The sequence below is a fragment of the Rattus norvegicus genome, chromosome 1 (assembly GCF_021556685.1).
Source record: "Rattus norvegicus strain SHRSP/BbbUtx chromosome 1, alternate assembly SHRSP_T2T, whole genome shotgun sequence".
Lineage (NCBI taxonomy): Eukaryota > Metazoa > Chordata > Mammalia > Rodentia > Muridae > Rattus > Rattus norvegicus.
Window position 1 is genome coordinate 23524749 of NC_141534.1, and position 24817 is coordinate 23549565.

The 24817-nt window shown below is 38.8% G+C and overlaps 1 protein-coding gene across 9 annotated transcripts in view; it reads left to right on the top strand.

The window, feature by feature from the left end:
• The window catches only part of Eya4 (EYA transcriptional coactivator and phosphatase 4), a 243642-nt gene that overhangs the window by 112593 nt on the left and 106232 nt on the right, over positions 1–24817 (top strand). For all 9 annotated transcript variants that reach the window (NM_001271317.1, XM_087650613.1, XM_087650625.1 and 6 more), the window contains one exon: positions 10442–10491. In NM_001271317.1, coding sequence (NP_001258246.1) covers positions 10442–10491 — 50 coding nt within the window. The remainder of the gene's footprint in view (positions 1–10441; positions 10492–24817) is intronic.

The window sequence follows — 24817 nt, forward strand, 5'->3', positions numbered from 1 at the left end:
AGCCTTCTCCACATAACAATTACATGGTACACAGCTAGACCTGTATTTAACTTATGGCTCTTCTGTTCCAGAGCAGATTTTTTTTCCTAATTAAGATGAGTATGTTTAAACACGATAGAATAAATATGTCTAGAAATTGGGCAAGGAAGTCTATTTGATAAAGTTCTTAATCTGTCCATACTTAAAGTAGAAAACAGAAATTGTCTTTGTTTACTCTAAAAACTCTAATTACATTAATTATGGAAGAAAGCAGGTAAGGGGATAATTTATAAGAGGTTATTCCATCACTGTGAAACTGTAACAGACAACTTAAGACTTCCCTTAATGGTTGCAGGTTACGAAATTTTAAAATCTATCCCCTATCACTTAACTTGAAGACTTTATTTTCTAGGTAACTTGTTTTGGAATCTTGAGGGGAGTTTTACCTTTCATGAGATCTGAGGCCTGTTTGTTTGTCTTAATAATTACCACTGAATAAGGCTTAGGAGAATGGATCATTTCTTCCATTTATGATATTTTAAGAACATTGTAAGAACAAGTTTAACTTCTAAGGTCTTAAAAGACTTTTATTGTTTTTTTCCCCACATTTGGAAATAAACTTCAGACAGTGTGCACTTTGATTTAAAACCTCGACGTAGAAACTTTTGAAATGCTTCGTCTTAAGCCACTTAAACACAATCTTAGGTTTGTATGCCACAAAATGAACAGAAATAAACTGCTGTTTTCTATATTAAAGGTCTGAGAACTGGTGAATTAGCACAGTGAGAGTAGCAAAGAATTGTTTGATGATGAGTAAGGAAGGTGGGCTGTTGGTGTACTTGTTTAATCCTTCTGTACACACACACACACACACACACACACACAGAAACACACTCACACAGAGAAACACACACACATACAAACACACACACACTCACACAGAGAAACACACACACACAGAGAAACACACACACATACTCACACACAGAAACATACACACACACCACACTCACATATAACTCACACACAGAAACATACACACACACAGAACACAGAAACACACACACACACATACTCACACACAGAAACATATACACACACACCATACTCACACATACTCACACACAGAAACATACACACACACACAGAACACAGAAACACACACACACAGAAACATACACACACACACCACACTCACACATACTCACACATAGAAACATACACATACACACACACATACACACCACACTCACACATACTCACACACAGAAATACACACACACAGAGAAACACACACACACTCACACACAGAAACACACACACACACAGAAACACACACACACAGAAACACTCACACACAGAAACACACACACACACACACACGCACACACACACAAGCACTATAAAACATAGTTCAAGAGGAGAAAATGTCGCCTAGTTCTAAGTATCTGTGAAAACTGATTTACTGCCAAAGTTAGAGTGTTTAGGGACTTTCAAGGCAAAAGGGAGAATAAATTAGTACAACTATTGAGTTTTCCCACGTGGTCTGCAGCGGGATCCACTGAGCTGTTCACACTGACTCCTGCTGTCTCCTGCTTCTCTCTGAACTGAAGTTACGATTTTCCAAAAGACTCTGCCATTATTTTGATTTTCATTGTGTAATCAACATTTACTAAACTATTGAAATATGCTTATCAAAATGACTTCAAAAAGCAAATACCATTAGGTGTACAGAGAACTTTGTGTTGTGACTTCTTTGGTTATAAGTTCTTATAGGATAAGAGAGAATGAGACTAGCGACTCTTTTTGTCTCTATCTTGATTTTTCTCTCCCTTCCTCCACATTCTTTATAAATGTTCTTGGAATCTTTAAAACCTGAGCAGCCTAACTGTGGAGCAAAACACCACCACACAGAAAGGAAAGCGTCCTCTGTGTGAGTCCAGGGGCAGCCACACCATTTACTTTAGGGAAATGGTGCAAGGCAATTTTAAAGGGAATCTAGCTGTGGGAGAAATACAAAAGCCAGATGACTTCAGGAGTGTGCACTGAGAGAAGCAGATAAATCGTGCTTTGAACCCGATCTCAGGAAGCTGAGGTCAAAACAGAGACAATTCTAAGTGTATCTCAATTATTTACTAGGTTTAGTTAGAATGAGACCTTCACAACACTTAGACCCCATCAATCATTCTGCTGTGTGCATGTGTTGACCAGTCAGAAGGGAGCCTATACCCAAGTATTTAGAATCGACAGATATTTAGAGTGAGAAAAGTTGTGACAGTAACTGAATATCACTCTATTAATAAAAGTGGTTTCCCCTTGTAAAGGTTTTTGTAAGTAAGCTAATTAAATATCGCTTAGAGTCACATGGTTAATGACGGTCTCCCTTCTGGTGCCCTGGCTGCATACGTGATATCTGTGCCTCACGGAGCTGCTTCCTTTTATGCTCTTTCCTGGCAGGTAATTAAAATTGTTCCTTCAGTTTGATGGAAAGACAATTCAAACAGAAAACATTACCTGTGGTTTTTAGAGTGTGTATTATACTCTCATCTGTACTTTATTAGTTCCATCAATGAAGAATTTCATTTTTAGATTAGGACTTAGGGAGAAGAGGGTTTATTTTAAAATAACAATTGACATGCAAAAAACATTTAATGAAAAATTAGCCTAGAATGGATTCCAAAAAATTTAGAACATTGTGTAATATTGCAGAAAAGGGATTAAAATGTACCATACTGTAAGTACATGCTTTTTGTGTGTGATATAAATTTAAATCTAAGGAATCATTCTACATTGTTAGAATTTTTTAAATAGCCATTTTAATAGATCAAGAACACAGAATTTGAAAATACAAGTCATTATGTATTTATGACTCAATGTGTTGTACAGTAATACTTGCATGGATATAAATAAATTTATAAATATACAATTTAATATTGTATTCACTTTTGTTTGCATTATACAAACTTGTTTTAAATGTTAAAGGATTTCTTAGTTGCTTTCAGGGTAATAATGTTCATATTTGCTGCATAAAATAAAGAGGGCTTTAAAATATATGATTTAAAAATATGGCTTTTCAACATTCACAAAAGGGGAGGTGGAGGGGGAGGAGGAAAAAGAGGGAGAGAGGGGGAGAGAGAAACATTTATATACATGTTCAATGGTGCTATTATTATTCCTCCAAAGGAACTAGCTCTCCAGTGAGCTGCTCATTTTGGGAGGGCCATTTATCAGTTACACATAATAAGCAAGTGATGTTAGTTGAACTAGAATGTTGTACACAGTAACTGATATTTGCACCTTAAAGCGTGACGTCTAATCTGTGCCTGTGGCCAAACTCTTCTGAGGCTTCATGGCAAGATGGGCTGACTTTGTAAAGGGCTGGGTTGCTTGGGTCCTGTGTTTCTTGGCAGGTCATGATATATGGGAGCTTTTCTTAACTTTGTGGCCATAACATTCCAATAACTTGAAAAGGATGTCGTGGGGTAGAAGTCGTTGTCAAAACATTACTGAGTTTTCTCTGCTTAGGGGTTGAGGATAAATTATTGAGATTATTTAAAAGAGATATTTTCTCTTCCACAGAAGGAAGCCTACCAGTAAAGACACTGATAAGCAAACGTGTCCTTCCCCTCAGTACACTGAGCAATATGACTGTATTACTCCGTTTGCAACAGATCCAGGCAGATTCGTATTGTGTTCATTGCACAGCATTTCACAATTCTGGCAGAATATCCCACTCTGATTTTCTTGTTATGACAAATTGTGCCTTTCTCGTGATACTCGGGACTTTAAAAAATAGCGAGAAAATGTTAATAAAAGACAAAAAAGAAAAAACCGACAGGAAACAGGAAGCGACATGGCTTTGATATTTGTTGTGCTTATTTGTAAGGAGAGGGCAAGTCTGTCTAAATCTTTCCCAAACACAAGAATACGTTCACATTGACATTCACCCCACAACTTCTTCAGCATATGAAGTGGTTATGTCCACAGCAGAGGTTTGGTTGTTGTTGTTTGTTTTTTTAATATCATTTATTCAGTATTTATGGGCCACTGGGTATTGCATGTGCCAATATGAGTAAGAGTGCTTTGTTAACCATCTCAACTGCACAGAAAAAATTTTTTTAAACTACTGTTGCCCTGTATTAAAACAACACTGTCTGCCTTTTATAGCATTAGGAAGAAGGGCTGGGTGCACAGAATATTAGGTTTGGATTTTATAAGAAGATTTCTAAAAACACTTATTGCAGTATTTTATGTAAACCATTAAAACCGGAGGACCTAATCTTGCTTCCACACTGGGGGAGGGGGGTGCAGGACGGGACTTCACCCTGAGCTGTAACACAATACCTTAGGGCATCTCTCAATTCCTCTGGCAGCATTTTAAGTTCTGAGCTTACCTTTGCCCTGTTGGGTGATAATGAAACAACGTACCATTGGGAGGAGGTGAACTGTTTCTAAATAATTCACAGGGCATGTGGCATTTCTGGCAGATGACAAAGGACTATGGCATAGCCAAGGAGAAAATAGATGTAGTAGAATTTTAAGGGTTGATTTGGCTTGACATCTGGCTCCGTGCTTATGAACAGTGCATAAATAATCGTGCTTTATTTTCCTGTGCTATTGTAATAAGTTATTTTTCAAACACACAGCCTTGCGACAAGCTATCAAGCAGTCGGAATGCTATTGTGATGGTGGTAGTTGCTCGAGAGTTATAGACCTAGGTTTTTTTCCCACTTAAACATAATTTCTCCCCAGTGTGTGATTTTGTTTAACCTCCCTCCCCAAGCCAAGGCCTCTACACTGAGCACCAGAAGCAAATCCTGTGGGGGAGTAAAAACGTACACATTATTATTTGTGTTATCTTCTTTGTGTGTGTTGTGTGTGTGTGTGTTGTACGTTCATGCATCTGTGTTCATGATGCATGCATGTGTTCATCATGTGCAGTATACAGTGTTCACAGTATGCACACAATGGACATGTAACACTACTGTTTTTAATCTTTATGCTTATTTTGCTTATCTTGTTTGATGTTGCCTTTGGAATATTCATTCTGATATAGCACTTATAGGAGATTACATCAGTTTTTCTTTGACTGAAGCAGACGCAACTCTATTATGAATTAAGTAAAAGTCCCACAATCGTTGCTATTTCAAGAAGTTCAATTTTCACTATTTCAGAACATAAAAAAATAGGGTCATTTCTGTTCTGCCATATTAGGCTATTCAATTTTATTCACCCTGGTCATAAAACATACTTTACAATGTATTCACATATACATGACATCAATGTACAATGTTCGTTAAGTATCATCTGTTTAGTCAGATGCACACTTAGAAGAGTCATATTTGAAATCGAAGTAAAGCTAACAAGTTTAAAGTGCTGTTGACAGTAATTTCTACTTTATTCTTTTGATTTACAAAGAATTTTGAATAGAAAAGTTTACATTTTCACAGATTTGGAAAAAATTTTCTTCCACTACCACCCATAAGGATACAAATAGTAATTTGTCTATGCTATTGAGAAACTTTCAGTTCTGATGTTTTGGTCTGAGATTTACAGTTTCAGAATTGATCTTTACTTTCTCTGTAGAGGAGGTCATGAGATGTAAGGTTGACTTGGAAACATTAAAATTTGAAAAATGGTCTTTCTAAAATATCGTTTTTTGCCAGTTATTGTTAATGCTTCAGAAACCTGAAACAGCAAGATGAAATTGGAAATACCTGTGGTAATTGATTACAGCTCTTTGAAGAGATGATTAGTAATATCGAAAGGTCATTCTCACTTATGTACTTTCTTAGGAGTTCCCTCTGCTTGTTCTCAAGAGACTGCAAGCTTCTCAAAGCACCTAGTAGTTACAAAACATGAGGAAAATATGTTGTTTGATATTTAGACCTTAAAATGCTTGTCCTAATAGAAAGCATTTTAGAAATTATATTTTCTAGCTTTTAAGAATACTCAATACTTGTGTTACCGAATCTCACATTCTCTGCAATTTATTTTATACTACTCCTATGTTTCTCGTGCAAACACAGCCTAACAGTTTTGAACAATAAATTGTATTTGAAGTAGGGAAATGGGTTTATAAATGGTGACTGTCTGACAAAAATAATACTGGCCTGTTCCTCTGCCCAGTTGTTTTTTGTTGTTTTCTCCTGTGCCCTTGTCTCTGCTGGCATCGTTTGCCTTGTTTATCACTGACATGTTCCTCATCCATCACTTCTTGTGGATGAGTCACAAAGGCAGGCCCTTGCTGGTCTAGGTCAAGTTTGCTGAAAACTTATGCAACCATATTTTAAATTTCCTAGTGACTATGTGATAAAAGGAGAGATGAGGGGAAATGTTTTATCATATCTAATATATTCAAAATCTCATCTCATGTTCCGACATAAACGATATAGTGACATTTTACTACCTTCTGTCAAGACTTAGATATTTGAAGTTCAGTCGTGTATTGATGCAGAGTGGATTAATTCACTCCGGCCATGGTGTGAGTTCTAAGTGGCCTGCAACCATGGCTGTGTATCTTTGTTGGCCGCTCTGCTAAGCTCCTGGAATCGTATTCATCTCTGTGCATGGACAGTAGCTGGTGTTTCTCTGGCCTTCACTAATATCTTCCTATGAGAACATACTGATAGAGGACGTTGGTTTCCATAGCAGACCTTGACTGTGACCATCGGATAGTGGTGCTGATTCAGTAGATGCTAGCGATATGAGATGACCTTCCGAGACTCCTTTCTTTCTCCTTGAATTTAAAGGTTACCTGCCTTTGATTTTTAAGAAAGCAGGTATTGCCGTGCCCTAGTTTAGAAGATGTACTTAAGAGATCGATGCACGGTAAGTAGTAACGAATGTGCTCTTCTTTACAAAGTGCTCCATGGAGCTTTAATTTTAATGCACGGAGTTTGTGAGTCAAAGGAGCAAAGTTGTAGTTGGATAAGATGGATACGTCCTCATACGTGCTGCCCGACATAGTGCCCACAGCTAAGAGCAATCTGCTACACATTTAAACACTTCTAAAGAAAGTAGGTCATACGTTGTGTTCTTAGCCTAAGTACACAAGTAGGATGAGAAGAGAATTTTAGAAGTGATTCATATCTTCATAGCACTGATGTCACAGTTATATTCTTATCACAGACTCATATAATATAATATGTATACCTCTATGTATTTCAACCATACCTTGGAAAGAAAGGAAAAAGAATGGAGAAGGGAGGAGGGAGGGAGGAAGAAAAGAAGGAAGTAAGGAAAGAAGGAAGGATAATTTTAGAAATAAAAACAAGTTGCAAAGATGGCATAGCAGAGGAAAGACTTGGTGTATACCCTTATTTTTGTTTCCTGGCAAGTTAATGTTAGCTCTGGGATTCGGGCAAGTTGTCTAACCAATGTACAACTTGGCTCTTTTATTTTCTTTTTTTTCTCCTTCCTTTTTTATGTATGTATTATGTATTATGTATGTATGTTTCTGTTATCTATAACAGGTAACACAAACATACATACATAATAATTATATATGTATATATATATATATAAAATCTTTTACCTACCTATGATTTTTAAAAATCTGCATACCTAGCTACCTATTTATTGATCTATTAATTTACCTATCTCTCTTTTTCTTTCATTGGTTACCTAGTTAGTTTAGGTTTGGGCAAGACTCTTATTACATATGTAGTCCGTGTTGCCTTTGAACTCTTGAATATTCTATGAAAACCAGGCTTGCACCTAAATTATGACCATGAGTTCCAACCCTATTTTCAGCCCTGCTTGTCCCAAGTCAGCTGGAATTTTACTGGGGACAGGGAGGTGCATTCTGTGAGAACATGCTGTCTTCCAGAGCACACATGAGTGAGAAGATGCTGCTTAAATAGAAGAGTTAGTCCAAGGCTGGCGAATTCCGCCATCGAGGAACTTAGTAAACTTAGTAAATTAGTTTTCTGAAGTTGTGTTTAAACTTTTCACTATTGATTAAGAAATAAGCTAGAGACTGGACACAGCTTAGTGAGTGGTAGAACAGTTGCCTGGATCACCCCCAGTCACAGGTTCTGACCTTGCAGCTGAGAATAAATGAATAAGGAGGCAAGTAGAAATTAGACGTGACCATGAAGCAGAAAGGGTCTGGACTTTGGTACAGCTGCAGATTTTCAAGGACGGGCACAATTGTCAGATCACATTAATACTCTGTCAACGGCAAAATTCAGTCAGTTTTGCCCAGAGATATCTGTACAAAACACCTTTCATTTCCCCACTTGGCTCCTACTTCAACTTGGATCTTAGCTATGCTCACTGCTAAGCTGCTGACCCACTTAATGAGCAGGCATCCTCCCCTCGGCTATTGTGGATGACTCCTATCTGTCCTTCTGCATCTACTGTGTCCCCCTGTCATCTACCTTCTAGGCTGTACCCATTCCAAATATATCTTAGAGCTTTTCAACAGTCTGGACTGCCTGAAGGTAAATTTCTAAGTTCTTTACCTGGTCGAGGGGCACCATCACGTGATTTGTCTGACCAACTCCTTGTTAGTAGAATACCTTCTGTGGGGTACATGGAGTTGTTTTGTTTACAGCGTCAAATGGTCAGTTCAGAGGCTAGTTCATTTTCTTCTTTTCTCATTTCTTCCTGGCAGAGTTATTTGTTCCCCACACACCCACCATGTGCTTCTTCAATTCTTATTCAGTTCTCACCCATCCTAAAGTCTACTTTTTCCTCATCTGACCATGAGCTGACTGGATATAATATTAATAAGCATCGGTGTGGAAAAAGAATTCTAATAATGGCTAAAGTATAACAGATTCCTTCTTATTCGTATAAGTTAAAAGTCTAAAGGAGCCTGTGCACTGGTTGCGAGAGTGTGAATCTTTACTGATGGGTCCCTATGCTTCTTCATGCAACCCCAAAGTTGCCCTCTCTGCTGCTAGTTGGGATTATTTTCACGAACAGAAAAAAAAAAAAGTTTCCCCGACAGTGAACAAGGCTAAGAACTGAAGCCAAAGCCTCTGGTGTTTGAAAGCGTAGTGATTGGAGTGTTTGATTTGTGACCGTTCTTCTGAGTCAGCAGAAGAGGAATGAGTTACATTGTGAGCTGGAAATCAGTAGTGTGCCTTTAAAATTCAAAATGTCTTTTTCAAGGAGAGTTACTTCTTTTGAAATGGACATGAGTCAAATGTAAGTATGCTTTATGTTGTCTGAACAGACATGCTCTTTCCCACTTCAGGCTACATACTTGGCTTTAAAACCCATGATGGTTTAAGTTGCACAGAAATGTTTCTTTAATGCACCTATCTCTAATATGTGACATGGGAATGTATGTTGTATGTTCCTCATATGAACTGAAGAGTTTCTGAAGATTCTGTTGCAATACAATACTCATCTAAGACCACAGTAATGAACTGGGTAAGGTAGCACATGCCTGTAATCCCAGTATTTAGCCTGGGGATAAAAAAGTTCAAGGTCACCTTCAGTTGTACGGCAAGCTGCATGCCATTTTGGGTTCCATGACACCCTGCCTCAGAAACCATTTCCACACAAACCGATACAAGTCAGACAGTTATTTGTTCTTCAGGTTAAATGGGAAAGACAATGGATTTGCGTTTTGTCTTACTTGTAGAAGGTGACCTGTATACCTCTTCATAGAAATAGGTACCCACTCCCAGAAGGAATTGTTATTCATTCCTCACCGATATCATGTGGTAAAAAAAAAAAACCTCTAAGTTAATATGGAGTTTGTGCATGGTACTGCAAACCAGTGTGGAAAGGACACAATGTTCAAAGTTAATTGACATGCTGAGAATGTATTAAATGCTCAGTCAGGATTGAGAAGATAGAACTTTAACATAGCAATGATTTCACTAGTCCCATTTATTCCTATTACTACTACTACTACTACTACTACTACTACTACTACTACTGTTACTGTTACTACTACTACTACTACTACTGTTACTGTTACTACTACTACTACTACTACTATTACTACTACTACTACTGTTACTACTACTACTACTACTACTGTTACTACTACTACTGTTATTACTACTACTACTACTGTTACTACTACTACTACTACTACTACTACTACTACTACTACTACTATTACTACTTTCTTTAGTAGGAGATAGAAGCCACTCTGCTGGCAAAATATTCTCAGTGGACTGAGTACAGTGAGACTTCCTAGTTTCTGACTGGGGAACTTGTTTGTTTGGTTTCTTTGCTCTCCATTCTTCTGGCCCATGGCTGCTTTAACCAAACGTTTTACATAGTAATGGAGCCTGGAGAAGTACACTTGGCAGCTGTTTCTGTAACAATAGTGACATGTGGTATCTAGCACTATGCCCCTTTGCTAAAGAACATGGGCATGGTGTGTAGAGGTGTTAGTGGACAAAGCCAGAGCCAATTTGTATTTAAAGAGTGACTGTGAGTGAGGAAGTTGTATCCTCATAAGAGAATAACGAGTGTTTTCTTCCTACAGGTAAAGAAAACGTGCCCAGAATCAGATGTTTCAGAACCTCAGAATTCCAGGTACAGTAAAAAAAAATTAATACTCCATTAAGAAAAATTGCAGTTTTGGAATGGTGGTGGAGATTGAAACACTGATGTTTTCAAGGAATGGATGGATGGATGGATGGATGGATGGATGGATGGATGGATGGATGGACAGAAAGACAGAGGACAGATAGATAGAAAGTATACATATCTGGCAAGGGCATTATCAATTACAGAATTTATTTTTAAAACAGCAAGATTGAAGTCAACTTCAAAGAATCCTATAAGAATGTCTAGCAATACTTCAAAAATTTTCCATGGATATTATTTTAAAAGTCTTATTTTATTCATTTTAATACTTTCTTATAAACTGTTTATTTCTGGAATTGTACTTGGTACTGAACAGCCATTGAATCTGTTTTTTATTAAACTCCCTATTTTTCTGTCTAATGAAATGTGACTGGATTTTGCACATACTAACAAATTAAGACTCTCAAAGTCAACTTAACATTCTGGTTATTGTTTGGGGGAACGGGTAGAAGAGATGAATTAAAATTGCCATGCCCTTCATATAGGAATCTAATAGCATTTAGTTGTTTGTGGTTGGGCCAGATGCCCAGCAGATCTGCTCTAAGACTGCGTGTTGCCACCGCTCTCATTTCAAAATCCAGAGTTCAGTTTTAAATGGACAAGTCAAAGTGTTCATGAATACCATGGCAATGAAAAGCACACGCCCTTACCATGCTAATAGTATGACTTGCTCAATGTCATTAAGACACCGCTTATAATGACATGCATACTGGTGTACTGTGTCTTTTTCCTGCACGGTCTGGATGTAGTGATATTTCTCAGAATACCAGAACAATGCCAATCTCATTAAACAGCTAAGGCTCTCACACTTTCCTTTGAAGAGTCAATGCACATCATAGACCATCTATTTACCAGCCATTAATTCTTGTGTGGTAGGATATTCCTGTAATTGATTCTTCTACATATTAAATGACTGTATGTACGCTTTTCCTGGAGACAATTTAAGGGCAAATATAATGATACAGAATTATTGATACCTGGCATTTTGTCTTTAAAATTAGTTGTCAAAATGGGGTTGAATAATTTTTTTATATTAAGGCCTTATGAGGTTGATAAGTCATCAAAATTTTGCCAACAAAGCAACATAATCTAGAATGTATGGGGAAAAGAGAGATCTCTAGCGCCTATTCCTGGGACACTTCTTAATAATTTCATTGCATTTCTGACTAACAGACATATGATTTATTTAGTAAGATTTATGTAAGTAATTAGATAATTTTAGCAACATATGGGAGGTAGCAAGCTGGAAAATAGCAAGATAATAAACTTTATTATAAACAGTTCATGTCAAATATTTTATACTCAGTTCTATTCAGAATCTTTTGACATACTATCATCAAGTACATTTTAAGTGAGCAGAAAGCTAAGGCAACACTCTATTCTTGGTTACACATGGTATCACTGACTTAGAAAAGAAATAGAAATAGACAAAGCATAATGACCTTAGTCCTAGAACTGGATCATTCTTTTCTATGTGGAAAATCTCTGTCTGTGTACTCATAAAAAATATGACTTTAAGGTCGGCGTGTAGCTCAATGATAGGAAACATATAACAGGCTTAAGGGGTCTGGACTTGAACCCAACATTGCAAAAATTAAAGGAAGAAAGAAAGAAAGAAAGAAAGAAGAAAGGAAGAAAGAGAGAAAGAAAGAAAAAAGAAAGAAAGAAAGCAAACAAAGAAAGCACAAAAGGAATTTGCTTTTAACATGAATAATAGCTAATTTTAAAAATGATTTAAAATATCTCCTATTATTTAATATTATATATCTCTGCAAATTAAAAACTATTTGGGTTCTTTAGAATTCACAATTGTTTGCCATGAGTTAGCAATTTCTTAAAATTACTTATAAAATGGGTAACTTGGGAACTCTGTTTTCTAAGAACGCTAAAGCTTTTTTTTTGTGCGTGCTTTTTTTTTTTTTACATTTTAAATTAGATATATTTCTTTACTTACATTTCAAACGTTGTTCCCCTTCCTGGTTTCCTTTCCATAAGCTCCCATTCCCTCCCCTCCCCCTCCCCCATACGGGTATTCCCCCTATACATCTCCCTTATTGCCCTTCCCCATATTCCCCTGCACTGGCGTCCAACCTTGGCAGGACCAAGGGTTTCCCCTTCCCCTGGTGCCCCAACAAGGCTATTCTCTGCTACATATGCAGTTGGAGCCCTGGGTCAGTCCATGGAAAGCTCTTATTGGTTGGCCTTGTTGCTTTTATGGGGTTGCAAGCTCCTTCAACTCTTTCAATACTTCCTCTAATTCCCTCCAAGGGGGTCCTGTTCTCAGTTCGGTGGTTTGCTGCTAGCATTGACCTCTGTATTGGACATTAAGCAACTAAAAACAAATAAAAGAAATTTTAGTGATGTCCATGATGTTCTGGATGACCTAGAAACATTTCCAGTGCATGGTGCTAGACATTTATTCATGGCTGATATTTCTCCTGCCTGAGCTCTATTCTGATGATAACCAGTGGTCATCAGCTTTTCTGGAAGTCTTAGTCTAGGGGATACCCAAAACAATACTTAGTTAATAAAGTAATAACACACACACACACACACATGCATGCACACTCACACACACATGCATACACACAGAGAAAGGAAGAAGAGACACAGAGAGACAGAGACAGACACAGAGAGCGCTATTTTCAAAGCATGCTATCTGCAGCTTAAATTTTAAAGCACAGTATTTGGTAATAGTATTCTAAGAAATCTAAGAGAATTGAACTCCATATGGAACGATGTATCAGTATAAAGTGTACACTAGGGAAAACACTGCCTGACAAAATGTTGCCCTGCTTAGAGCCTAAAGCAAATGTCACTCGTGTATTTAGCTAGCTTTATAGAGTGTTTATCTTGGGTTTGGAATGATCAAAATAGATGCAGATGGGAAATGTTTTTACAGTGGGGAAGTAATTAAATTGCATGTGGAGACTAAGGAGTATTCTTGGAGTGATATATATGTATCAGCAAATTCTTTGTCTTGCTTGGCCTTAATTTCTCTTTTGGAAAGAAATGCTTTGGCTGCAGATGTAAGTGGGAGATTGGGAAAAGGAGAATTTATAAATGCATGCGGTGCAAAGTGAAGCAAACTTGGAAGCAATGTTCCATGTGTATACTAAGAGCCAGACATCAGGGGCTGAACTTGCTGACGCCTAAAACCATGTCATAAGGAAAAGTATAGAATGTGCTTCTCAGAAAAATGTACATTTCTTGAATATCTGCCTGTGCCTTGCTTCTGTCTCTGTTGGTCACCATGTCCAGAGTACACTGCTCTTATGTTAACCATAAAATAGGATCATGGAATAAAGAATCTAATTTTTCCTCATATCTCACCTTACTCTATGCTACTGGACAGACTCTTGAAAGAAACTGAAACATTATTTTAAAGCTGGTTTCCTCCTACAGCCACTGTGAATTCAGTTGTGTAAACTTGTGTCTCAGTCCAGTCTCCTAGAAACTGTTGTTGTTCTTGTTGAATATACTAGATAGCTGCTGGTCAAATGATTGTTGGTTTGTTTTGTTTTCATTTTTTACCACGTTTCAATAAATCTGTTTGTAAAGAAAGCACAAACAACAACAAAAAAACCCCAAACAATAATAACAAGAAACCAAAATCTACCTCCTTTCCCCTTTATTCCTGGTGGAGGAAGTAAATAATTTATCTCATTATTTAATTGCATTTGCTACAAATGTCTGAGAGGGCCACCATGTTAAAGCAGCCCCTGTCGTGTGCGGTACATTCCTTTTGATCAACTGTTCCAGCCCTCCTTCACCTTTCTATTTTGAGACTCTGACTGGCAAAAGGTTTTTGCCAAGCAGAAGTCAGAAGCATAGGAGGAAGTACATTACATCGAGGCAGTTTTGTGTAAAGATTTTTCTGTTACTTAAGGCATGTTGGAAATCTAAATTTTGGTGAAATTGGGCTGACAGATGAAGTCCAGGAAGAATGCCAGCTGCCTGCCCATGGCGGCTTGGTGTCACCCAGACCACATTACCATCTCAAAAATCCACTAAAGAGGCTCAAAGGGTATTGTTAATATTTTGTTATAGAGGAGGTAAAGTGAGAGAATATTAGTATTTGTAGTGAGTAAAAGAAGCAGAGGAGTCCTTTGGGTAATAATGAGAATTGATTCTATTCCATTTCATGTGTTAAAGAAACAGAGTTTGCTAAGAACTTAATTATTGCCTGAACTTAACAAGTGCTTTGGTCTCTGTCTTCTTGACCTAGCTTTGGTAATGTTGTGGTTATCAGGAGAAATGAAAAATGAACAGACAACTTTAAAGATGTGTTGAAATTCATTTCGGTTTAGTTACTAATGTTTAAGAAGCCCCAGTGAGTTTACTTATTCAAGGACCATACACTTTTAAAAGTACTAAGTTCATCTTTTTTTAAAAAAAATACATGTTTATTAAGCACCTCACATATTTTATGTACAAGCCCAATAGATATCTCAAAATAATAAACATCCTCTACCCCAAAACTTATTCTGCCTGCAGTTTTTAAATTTTAATACAACAGCTCCATTCTTAAAATCACTTAAAACAAAAACTAATTGGTTAACAAAAAAAGTTATAATGAAGACACACATAACCATTTATTTGTTTGTTTGTTTGTTTGTTTGTTTGTTAACATCCCAACCACACTTCCTGTCCCTCCACTCTTCCTATCTCTCTTTCAGCTCCCCTTCCCCTCATATTTACTCCTTCATTTCCTCTTCATAAAAGAGCAGGTCTTCAAGAAACAACAGTCAGACAGGACAAACCAAGATACAATAAGAGGAGGAGAAAGCCCTCCTATGCAATAGTTAAGGCATTGCATTCTAGGTCTACTTGTTTTGTTTTTCTGTATACAATAATTGCCTCTCTAAAAATTGAATTGTTTTCTCAGCAGGAAAATCTGAGGGGCTTTTGGGAAATCTTGCTCAGGACTTTAAATCAGCAGAACATGTAGCTATTCTGTTTCTAATATGTATCTAAATCCATTATTAATAGGTTGCATCTTCTCATATCTTGAAAACTTCAGACTATCCTTGCAGTAACCTATGTCTCTTGCCAGTCACAAAATGTAGCTTTAGGGACCATGCAACTGTGAAAGCGTTTCCAGTATAGCGTTACATTGTTAGAATGTGCTGTTTTTTCAGAATTCAGAAAAAATCACTAATCAGAACACAAACCTACATATTTACACTTCTCCTACATATTTAAGCCACTTCTTTCCCATTGTAAGGCAAACTTCCTCTGGAAGTGATAAATGACCGCTGGACGGATAGAGATCCTAAGACTGAGGTTTAATTCTCTTGTGGTTTAGTTAACTCAAGTCATAATACAACTTAATCCCTCTCTCTCTATCTGGGGAATGTTTTGTCTCATTTCAAAGTCTGACCTCATGTGGATTCCTCTCCATTCTCTTCATTATTTTGGCTGGCATTCACTGGAGGGTTTCTAATTCATTTTGCCTTTTCTGGGCTGTGTTGACAGATTCCTACAGGTGTGGATGCAGCTGGAGCCAGACGAAGACAAATGATGCGTCCTGCCTTGTGGATCATTGTAGCCACAAGAGTTAGCATTTCTTGACCCTTTGGTCATGAGAGCAAACTGAGCAGATTTCTTAGAAAAGTGTCTACAAAATCGCTGGCATCGATTGTAATTGAAGACTTAAATAAGCTTCAAAACTCTAGTTTTTGTGTGTTTAATCAAGTATATCCTCGCCAGTCATTTCTTAAATTTCTTTTCAGTGTCTGGCAAGTTTCCGTCACTGGTCAGCAGAGTGTAGAGCTAACTTCTTGCTTGCTTTTTAAGATGAACCAGAAGTTCTCAACCCCTTAGGGAGTCAAAGGACTCTTTCAGAGCAGTCCTCTAAGACCATGGGAAAACATTTACATTGTGATTCATAACAGTAGCAAAATTATAGTTATGAAGTAGCATCAAAAATAATTTTATGGTTGAAGGTTACTAAAAACATGAGGAACTGTATAAAAGAGGCTTAGCATTTGGAGGGTTGAAAACCATTGAATTGAACTTCCTGGAGAGGGTCTTCCAAAATTAAATGAGTAGATGAGTACTGAACTCACACCCATTACTGGGGAAGTCTTGGACTTTTCATTTGTTCACAATAAGACTGATCTGTAAATCCATGGAAGGGGAGAGATGGTCTAAAATTCAAACCTTACTGTCAGTGTCTCAACTCACATACACATCATTGCTTCATAGATCTCAGTCACCCAGATTTATGCTTAGATTTTGGTTGTCCTTTCATTGTGGATCTTCTCCTGTATTCTCTAATTGAAGTTCTAAGAAAGGTTCAAGAGGTCCAGTGCCTTGGCTCAGCAGAGCCTGAAGTATAAAGATACTTTGTATATTATTGGAATAGTTTCTTGTCACTCAGTGGTTAATACAGCAAATATGAGACAGCTAAAGTAGAAAGAGGGGTGTTGGAGTTTTATTTATTCTGTGTTTTGTTTTGTTTTCTGGGTCACAGTATAAATTCTCAGAGAACTTAAGAATGGGTTGGCTCATTCAGAAGGTGGAGGACCAGGAGCCTGCCCTTCAGTTCATTTCCTGTCCATCTCCATGTTCTCTTAGCCTCCTCAGTGTCTCTATCTGGATGCAAATCACACAGCAGGGATAGTCTGAGGAAAAGACTGTCGTGATGCTGCGCCTTGTTCTATGAAGTTTTCCCATTTATCCTCTCAGATATTAGAACTTCGTTTTCTTTAGGTGTTATAATTATCAAAGGAAATAGAATGCTGTCAAAGAGGTAGCATCACAAAGCATCATGTCATAAATGTGACTTTTAGAAGTCACTGAAGCCCATAGTTCACCAAGTATTCAATACGTCCTACTCCTTCCCCTACCAGAATGAACAGCCTCCTATTTTTCAAACACCCATCTCCACGTTATTCCCTTTATGTCCTCAGCTTATAGAAAGAAAGTTGAAATGACAAGTTCTTCCCTGCTAGGTATAACTCTGTGGCTGATCATTCATTTTTTCTAGAACTGAGACTTAGTTCATAAGCCAAACATCTATGAGCTGAGCTTTACAAAATAGAGATTGCTCACAACACATCTTTTAGTGATGTGACAGCCAAAGATGCATGTAGGAACTTTCTTCCTACATTTCTTTTTGTTAACTTTTCCATCGGACTTTCTAAATCCACCTAAAAGGAATGGTTATTATGCAATAGACCAGTCTCCCGCTTTCAAAAACAGTCTGAATGTAAATTATTCTCTCCATTTCCTGTAATTAATCTAGTTGTTAGATTGACTGATGAGTACACTTCATATTCTGGTTTAAAGCACTTAACTTTCTGAAGGTAATTTTGTCAAAATTAAAATCTAGGTTCGGACTATATTTTTCTAATGAACTCTCAGACTCCTGGTGTTTGACACTAATACAAACAGCCAAAATTTAAAGTTGTAGCAATCCTTCCTACAGTCATGGGGAGGTCACCAGTGGTTTTCAGACCAGGTAATAACACAATTAAATTTGTGCTTGTGGTGACAGATCATCTGTGGCCCAGACACTCAGAGGCAGGATGCTAGCCCAAGACCTGCTTGAGAAGACTGAGAGAAACTCAGCCAATTACGTTATTTGGGGAAGGCGTTAGGCTCTTCTTTTTCTCATGATTTAGCATATTTTCTAAATTTCTACACTAAATATTTTCTTTTCTCTTAATAAATACATACATGCACACAAACACACACTATATATACTATTTACACAAACACATACTATATATACTATTTACACAAACACACACTATATATACTATTTACACACACACACACACACACACATATATATATATATATATAATACACATATATTTGATGAAATGGTCTATTTGACCTATAAGAGTCGTAATGGAAGACAGAGAACTCTGGAATCTTCATCCTGACAGCATGCATTATTTTTCAGCAATGAAAAAACTGCCTGACTTTCCCACATATTCTTAGTGATTAATTGCAGAAATAGCTGTTTCTGGTCACCCTATCCTGAAGTAAGCTGACACCTCAGAAATCTTATGCAGTGGTATTTCTGGAGACTGTCAGTTGTCCTGCATTCATTCAATCAAAGTTATTTACCACAGAAAGTAGAGTGTCTGGTGCCTTATTTATTTATTTTTGATTCCAGGAATAAAATCTGATCTCCTATGAGGTAAACACATACACTGAATTCCATAGCCCTGTATCTCATAACTTCTATCTATACAAAGAATCTAAGGAGCTGGGAAAGAACTCCACTTCTTCAAATTAAATTGGATGGGATGGCAGTCCCACAGAGATTTGAGGGTCACACATTCTTTTTTTAAAAGATTTATTTTTACTTTTATTTATACGTTCCCATAATATATGTTCATGTGTATATGGACTTGCTTGCATGTGTTGGTGCCTATGTGTACCTGCATGTGTGCGTATGTGCGTGCGTGCGTGCGTGCGTGCATGCCTCTGTGTGTGTGTGTGTGTGTGTGTGTGTGTGTGTGTGTGTTGATGCCTGTAGAAGCCAGAAGAGGGCATTAGACCATAAGGAGCTGAAGTTACAAGCCCTAGTGAGTTGCTGGACTCAGTGTTGGGAGCTAAACACAGATTCTCTGGAGGAACAATAATTTCTGATCTCCCTGAGCCATCTCTCGAGCCCAGGGTTTATGCATCTCATGCTAATTCTGAGCCTCAAACACGTTTAGCGCAGTTCTAGATTAGAAAGTAGAACATGGACGATGCTGGTTTTCACCCTTGATGTTGGCTCGGGGAGGGAAACAAGAGGACTGGAGGGCTTTTCTTCCCAGCATTCATCTCTAGGAATTCTTGCCCCCGTGTTACTTATACTGAATATCTAAAGGTGTGTAGAAGCCTTCATTGTACGCAATGAGTGTATGTGGTGATGGGGATGCTCCGTGACTGAAGGCGATACACTGGAGTAAAAGGAGGATTGAATGCATTCAGGGAAAATGGTCAAACTTTCCAGACTGCTTGATGGTTAATGAAACCAGTCAAAAGAGAACAGGGAGCCAGGGGACATCTGTCTTCTTAGACGTGGGCCTGGACACAGAGTAGTCAGAAAGCATCTGCCTGGTAAGTTGCTGAAGCTCAAATGGGTGGCAAGCAGCTCTATGCATGCACTATGCTGGCTGCTGATTGACTCAGAAGCTCCAGGAACATAACAGGCAGAGCAGGACTGGAGTGTTAAGAACCTAGTGTTTACAACAGCGCATAGCAGCAGTCTACAAAGAGCAATTTCTTGTTTCCCGACTTTTGAAAATATTTGTTAGGAAATTAATAATGAGCTGCAGATAACCTTTTTTCCTGCCTGATTGGTACTAACTACAACGTAACACCATCTATCAAAAGCTATAAGATGGAGTTGTACACCTGCAAGACAGCTCTCTTCTGCACCATTCATGTCCTCCAATACCAGAGCTGCATTCTGAGTTGACGTCTTCAAGCTCCTCCCACCAGTGCTTCGGCTTCTTAAGTATTAACACTCTTAAATTTTCTGCAAGGCATAAATGGGTATATAATAGCATTTGAAAAACATTGATTTCTAAAGACTCAGTGACGTCGCTTTTTATGTCCCCATGAAATCGTACAATTTCAGTTGTCTTAGTGGCTGGCCATGTTCTCATTTGCTTTTCAAAAAGCCAGGGGATGAATGGAGGCTCTGTTCCTGTGTTTAGGAATTTCCATCACCTGATACCTGCTGTCTCTGGATACGCTCACGATGCCAAATAACTGTCTTTAGGGTCTTAAAATTCTTGTAACTAGAATTAAACTAGGCTTTTCTCTTAAGCTGTAGATTCCTAATGAGAGGATATTCAACCCGACAATAGCTGGGAAGATTTCTGTGTATATATCCTCTCGGTTTTAATGCTTTCATTTTGATGGTAATTAATTTCCAAGGCTCCACGTACTTGGCAAACTCTGTTATCTGATAAACACCCACGCACCTCTGCAGACTGGAGAAAGAGAGAGAGAGAGAGAGAGAGAGAGAGAGAGACAGAGACAGAGACAGAGACAGAGACAGAGAGAGAGGGAGGGAGGGAGGGAGGGAAGGGGAGAGAGAGACAGAGACAGAGAGAGACAGAGAGAGACAGAGAGAGAGAGAATGCAGCTAGTTGCCTTGTCTCCTTCCCTGTGTCATAGGTGCATATGTAAGTCTACTAGCCAATGGAAGGATCCAACTAAGTCATGGGAAGAACTATGGGAACGTCAATGTTCTTCCTACGGGGCGGATGGGGGTGGGGGACTGAGAGAGGACAGCCTCAGAGCAGAGGCACTGAAAACACCTGAGCCACAAGTGAAAGAGGAGAAATGGAAGAAGGCAGAGGGCTGATCATGGGGCATTTCAGCATTCACACTATGAACATGGTGTGCCTCGCAAGTCCCTGAGGGCACTGCTGTACCTTAGGTCAGCGTGATGATTCCAGTTGGTGTTAGTCATTCTGATGCTCTCAATACAGATTGCATCCAGTTAGCATCATTACACTTGAAATTTATCTCTATGCAAGATGAATCACGTCTACCTAGACCTTTGCTTTGAAATGATGTACAAATTTGCTTAAAATGAGAGGCATATAAAATGCAAATGCACGCTGTTGTCCATTTCCTCAAGGTCGTCCACAGCTGAGGGTTATAGAATAATTCCTTTTGTCCACTAACCGGAAGAAGTCGAGGGTCTATCTAGCTCATCTGGTTGCTTGGTTTTGGTTTTGCTTTGGTTTGGTTTTGAACATTTGATTGATTCCATTTAGGAACCTAGCACAGTAACAGCCACATAGCAGGGACCTCATTGGCATTGTCACAAGAACGGAATACATGCTGAGCGGCTGGGGAGAGCTGTCTGGATTTTCCTACACAACCCTATCTGGTATATGTCACATAGTAATGACACACTTCAATGTTACGTGCAAACAAGGTCACACTGGAAAATGACCTGTACGTTTTCTGTAGAAGTGGGGTCACTTTGTAATTCAGCTCACTCTAATTTAAAGTCCTAATCAGCCCTTGCTCTTCCCATGTCCCCTTAGTGAGGCACACTTCATTGTAAAGAAAACCTATTATACAACATTGGTGTCACCGTAGTTAAACTCATCATTATCAAACATTGTTAGAGAAAAATGCAACAACGGACCAGGTTATCCTTTCTATCCTTTCCAGCCTCCTCCTTCTCCCAGCCCTCTTTGGATAATATTTTCAGTATAGTGCTGCACTTTTATTTTCAAAACAGCACACCATGGGATGGGGAATACACCTCAAAGCACAAGAACTGGGGCCAACTCGGTTGTATATATCCGCCACCTCCACCCACACACTGTGGCATCGGTCAGAGGGATAGCATGATACTGAACGCTCAGTTGTCTCTGGATTAGACACACAATTGTCTCTTGGGTAAACACAAGGTTCAGAACGTGCAGCTAGTGAGGGCAGCCTCTGGAGGGCTCAGGATGAGTCCTCTCACTTTGCCAAACTTAAAGGCACTCTCCCCTACGGCCTCTGGTAGTTAGCTGAGTCCTGGCTCCTGCAGACACCTGACTCTGCAACAAGGAGAACCCTTGAACATCAGCTGCTAAGCCAAGCTCATCAGTACCTCAGAAAAGACCTCAAGGTCAGTGTCCCAGGAGCAGCCCTTAACTAAGTGCTGCTTAGACAGTCAGTTAGCTCCAGACTAATGCAACACTGTCCCCTGACCTTGGAGAAGAATGATGTCTCAGAGCCTTTGTAAAAGGCCTACTTATCCTCCATATTTTCACTCTTTGCATTCAGGTTCAGTTGGTTTTTACCTCATAGGAAAGATTGTTTTCTTCTATGCAATAAAAACGAATGACCTTTGAGGAATATTGAAAGTAGTTGGTGCTTAAAATAATTGACAAGCTCATGATTTATTGTTTGCTGGTATACCACCCTGAACAGGGTGGGAGAATCTTTGCAACCTACTTCTAAGAGTGTGTGTGTGTGTGTGTGTGTGTGTGTATTTGTGTGATGTGTGTGGTATGTATGTATGTAGTATGTGTGTGTCTGTATGTGTGAGAATGTGCTGTGTGAGTATGTGTGCTCTGTGAGTATATGAGAGTATGTGTGTGTGTGCGTGCGTGTGTGATATGTGTTTATTATGTGCGTGTTGTGATGTGTGTGTGTTGTGATGTATGTATGTAATGAGTATTTGTGTGATGTGTATGGTGTGATGTGCATATGTGTGGTATATGTGTATATGTGTGATTTTCTGGTGTGTGTGTGTGTGTGTGTGTGTACTCTGTGAGTATGTGTCTGAGTATTTGTGTGGTATGTGTTTATTGTGTGAGTGTATGTGTGTTTAGGGAGTGAGTGTATGTGTATTTAGGGAGTGTGTGTGTGTGTGTGTGTGTGTGTGTGTGTGTGTGTGTAGAATGCATGGTGTACTCACACAGGTTAGAGGCCAGAGTTTAATGTCTGCATGACTCTTTAATCATTTCAGCGCATTAGTTTTTGGAACAGGGCGTCTCACTGACCTCAGAGCTTGCTGTGTTGGCTTGAGTGACTGGCAAGCAAGCCCGGCCATCCACCTGTCTCTGCCTCCTCCCTGGGCTTACATGCATGAACTGCCATGCCCAGGGTTTGCTTTATTGGTTGCTGGGGAACCAAACAGGTCTGAGCTATGTCCTCAACCCTAGAACTGACTTCTTTTACCCATTTGTAAGATAAACCCCACTTTTTTGCATTATACTTGTTTTCTTGCTTTTCCCCTATGGTCCTATCCTGAGGACCCATTTAATTAAGCAATCAAGTAGACCCTGAATGTATTGACATTTCTGATATCTGCCATCAAATGGCCAATAAGAGACAACATAGCAAGGAAGGATTTATCTCCTTTCATTGCTTGAGAATGTGGTCCTTTGTGGCAAGGAAGGCACTGAGGCCTGGGCGTGGTGCGGCTGCTCACATTGTGCCCTCAGTCAGGACAGTGAGGTGAAGGCTGGTGCTCAGTTCACAGCCTCCTTTCTATTTGAGTCTAGGCCCCCAGCACATCTCATGTGCTAGTCATGTCCAAGATGTTTCCCCCTCTTCTGTTACATTTATCCTGAAATCAGCCCCACCTTTCCAGAATTCACATCTAGGTGTGCCTCCCAGTGATTCTAAAGTCCAACCAGGTTGACAACGGACGTTAACCGTCATAGCCACTTAGTGCTAAACTGACAGGTTAAGTAGGAGTAAAGAGAATAGAACCTAAAATCAGCCTTGTCTCTGGGCCAGGAATCAGTTAAAGCACGATTTTCTATGAGTGCAGTTCCTAAGAGTGACCAACTGACTTTAAAGCCAGAAGCTACTAATTAATTGTATGTGTATGTAGGAGTTATTGACTCAATTTACTGGGGGTGCTTTGATTTTTTATTACTTTCTTACTTTCCCTAAGTAATACTCACCCCTTTCTTACGGGAGATGAAATTTTATGCACTGGACTTTATTAGATTGGCTTTTCACAGTCAAATTGAAGCTGTTATCAGTTGCTTGAACCTTGCCCACTGACTTAAGTATGAAGATAGGTCCCCCTTTCTTCCCATTCAGGGCGCCTGATGCTTTTCAGCTGCACCTTTTCTTTCCCTTCATATTTTTATGTTGCTTTGACCCAGTTGGCTTTTCTGTTTATTTTGTCAGTAATAACGTTTAGAACCTTTAAGTCTAACATATGTTTTTTATTTCAAAGTTTCTTTCTAAAAACTCTCACTTTCACATGCGTGCTATGGAAGGTTGGTTGAAAGATTCCGAATTAATACAGTCTAGAATTTCCCTGAAAAGTTCAGTGTTTTCTTTGCTAAACTAGTTATTCTGTAGAATGGGAAAGGCCAGTTTTTAAAAACAGAATTCATTACAGTGTTTGCAATATATATATATATTGCAGCTTAAAACTGTAGTTAGTACACTCTGGCCCTAAGTGCAGCTGCTGAATTATGCATGTGGAAGAGAAACTTGCTAACTGATGCAAGCCCCAAGGGGACTGGGATCCTTGATGACGCTAAAGCCTGTGGATGAGAGTGAGTTACATAACTGAGAACACAATGCTCTGTGGCCTATCCATCTTCTGTTAGACCAGGCTTACCTGCACCAATTTCCCTAACAAATGATGCTCTCACCAGGGAAGCACGAGAAAAGAGTCTGCCTGCTTCTCCTATGGACACATCAGACATAATGTACATGTGCTTTTCTTTCCTTGTCCAGCTCAACATTTTTACAGCAAAGCTTTCTTCTATGCTTATAAACTATTTAATTCAAAACAAGCACCAATTAATCCTAGCGAAGCACT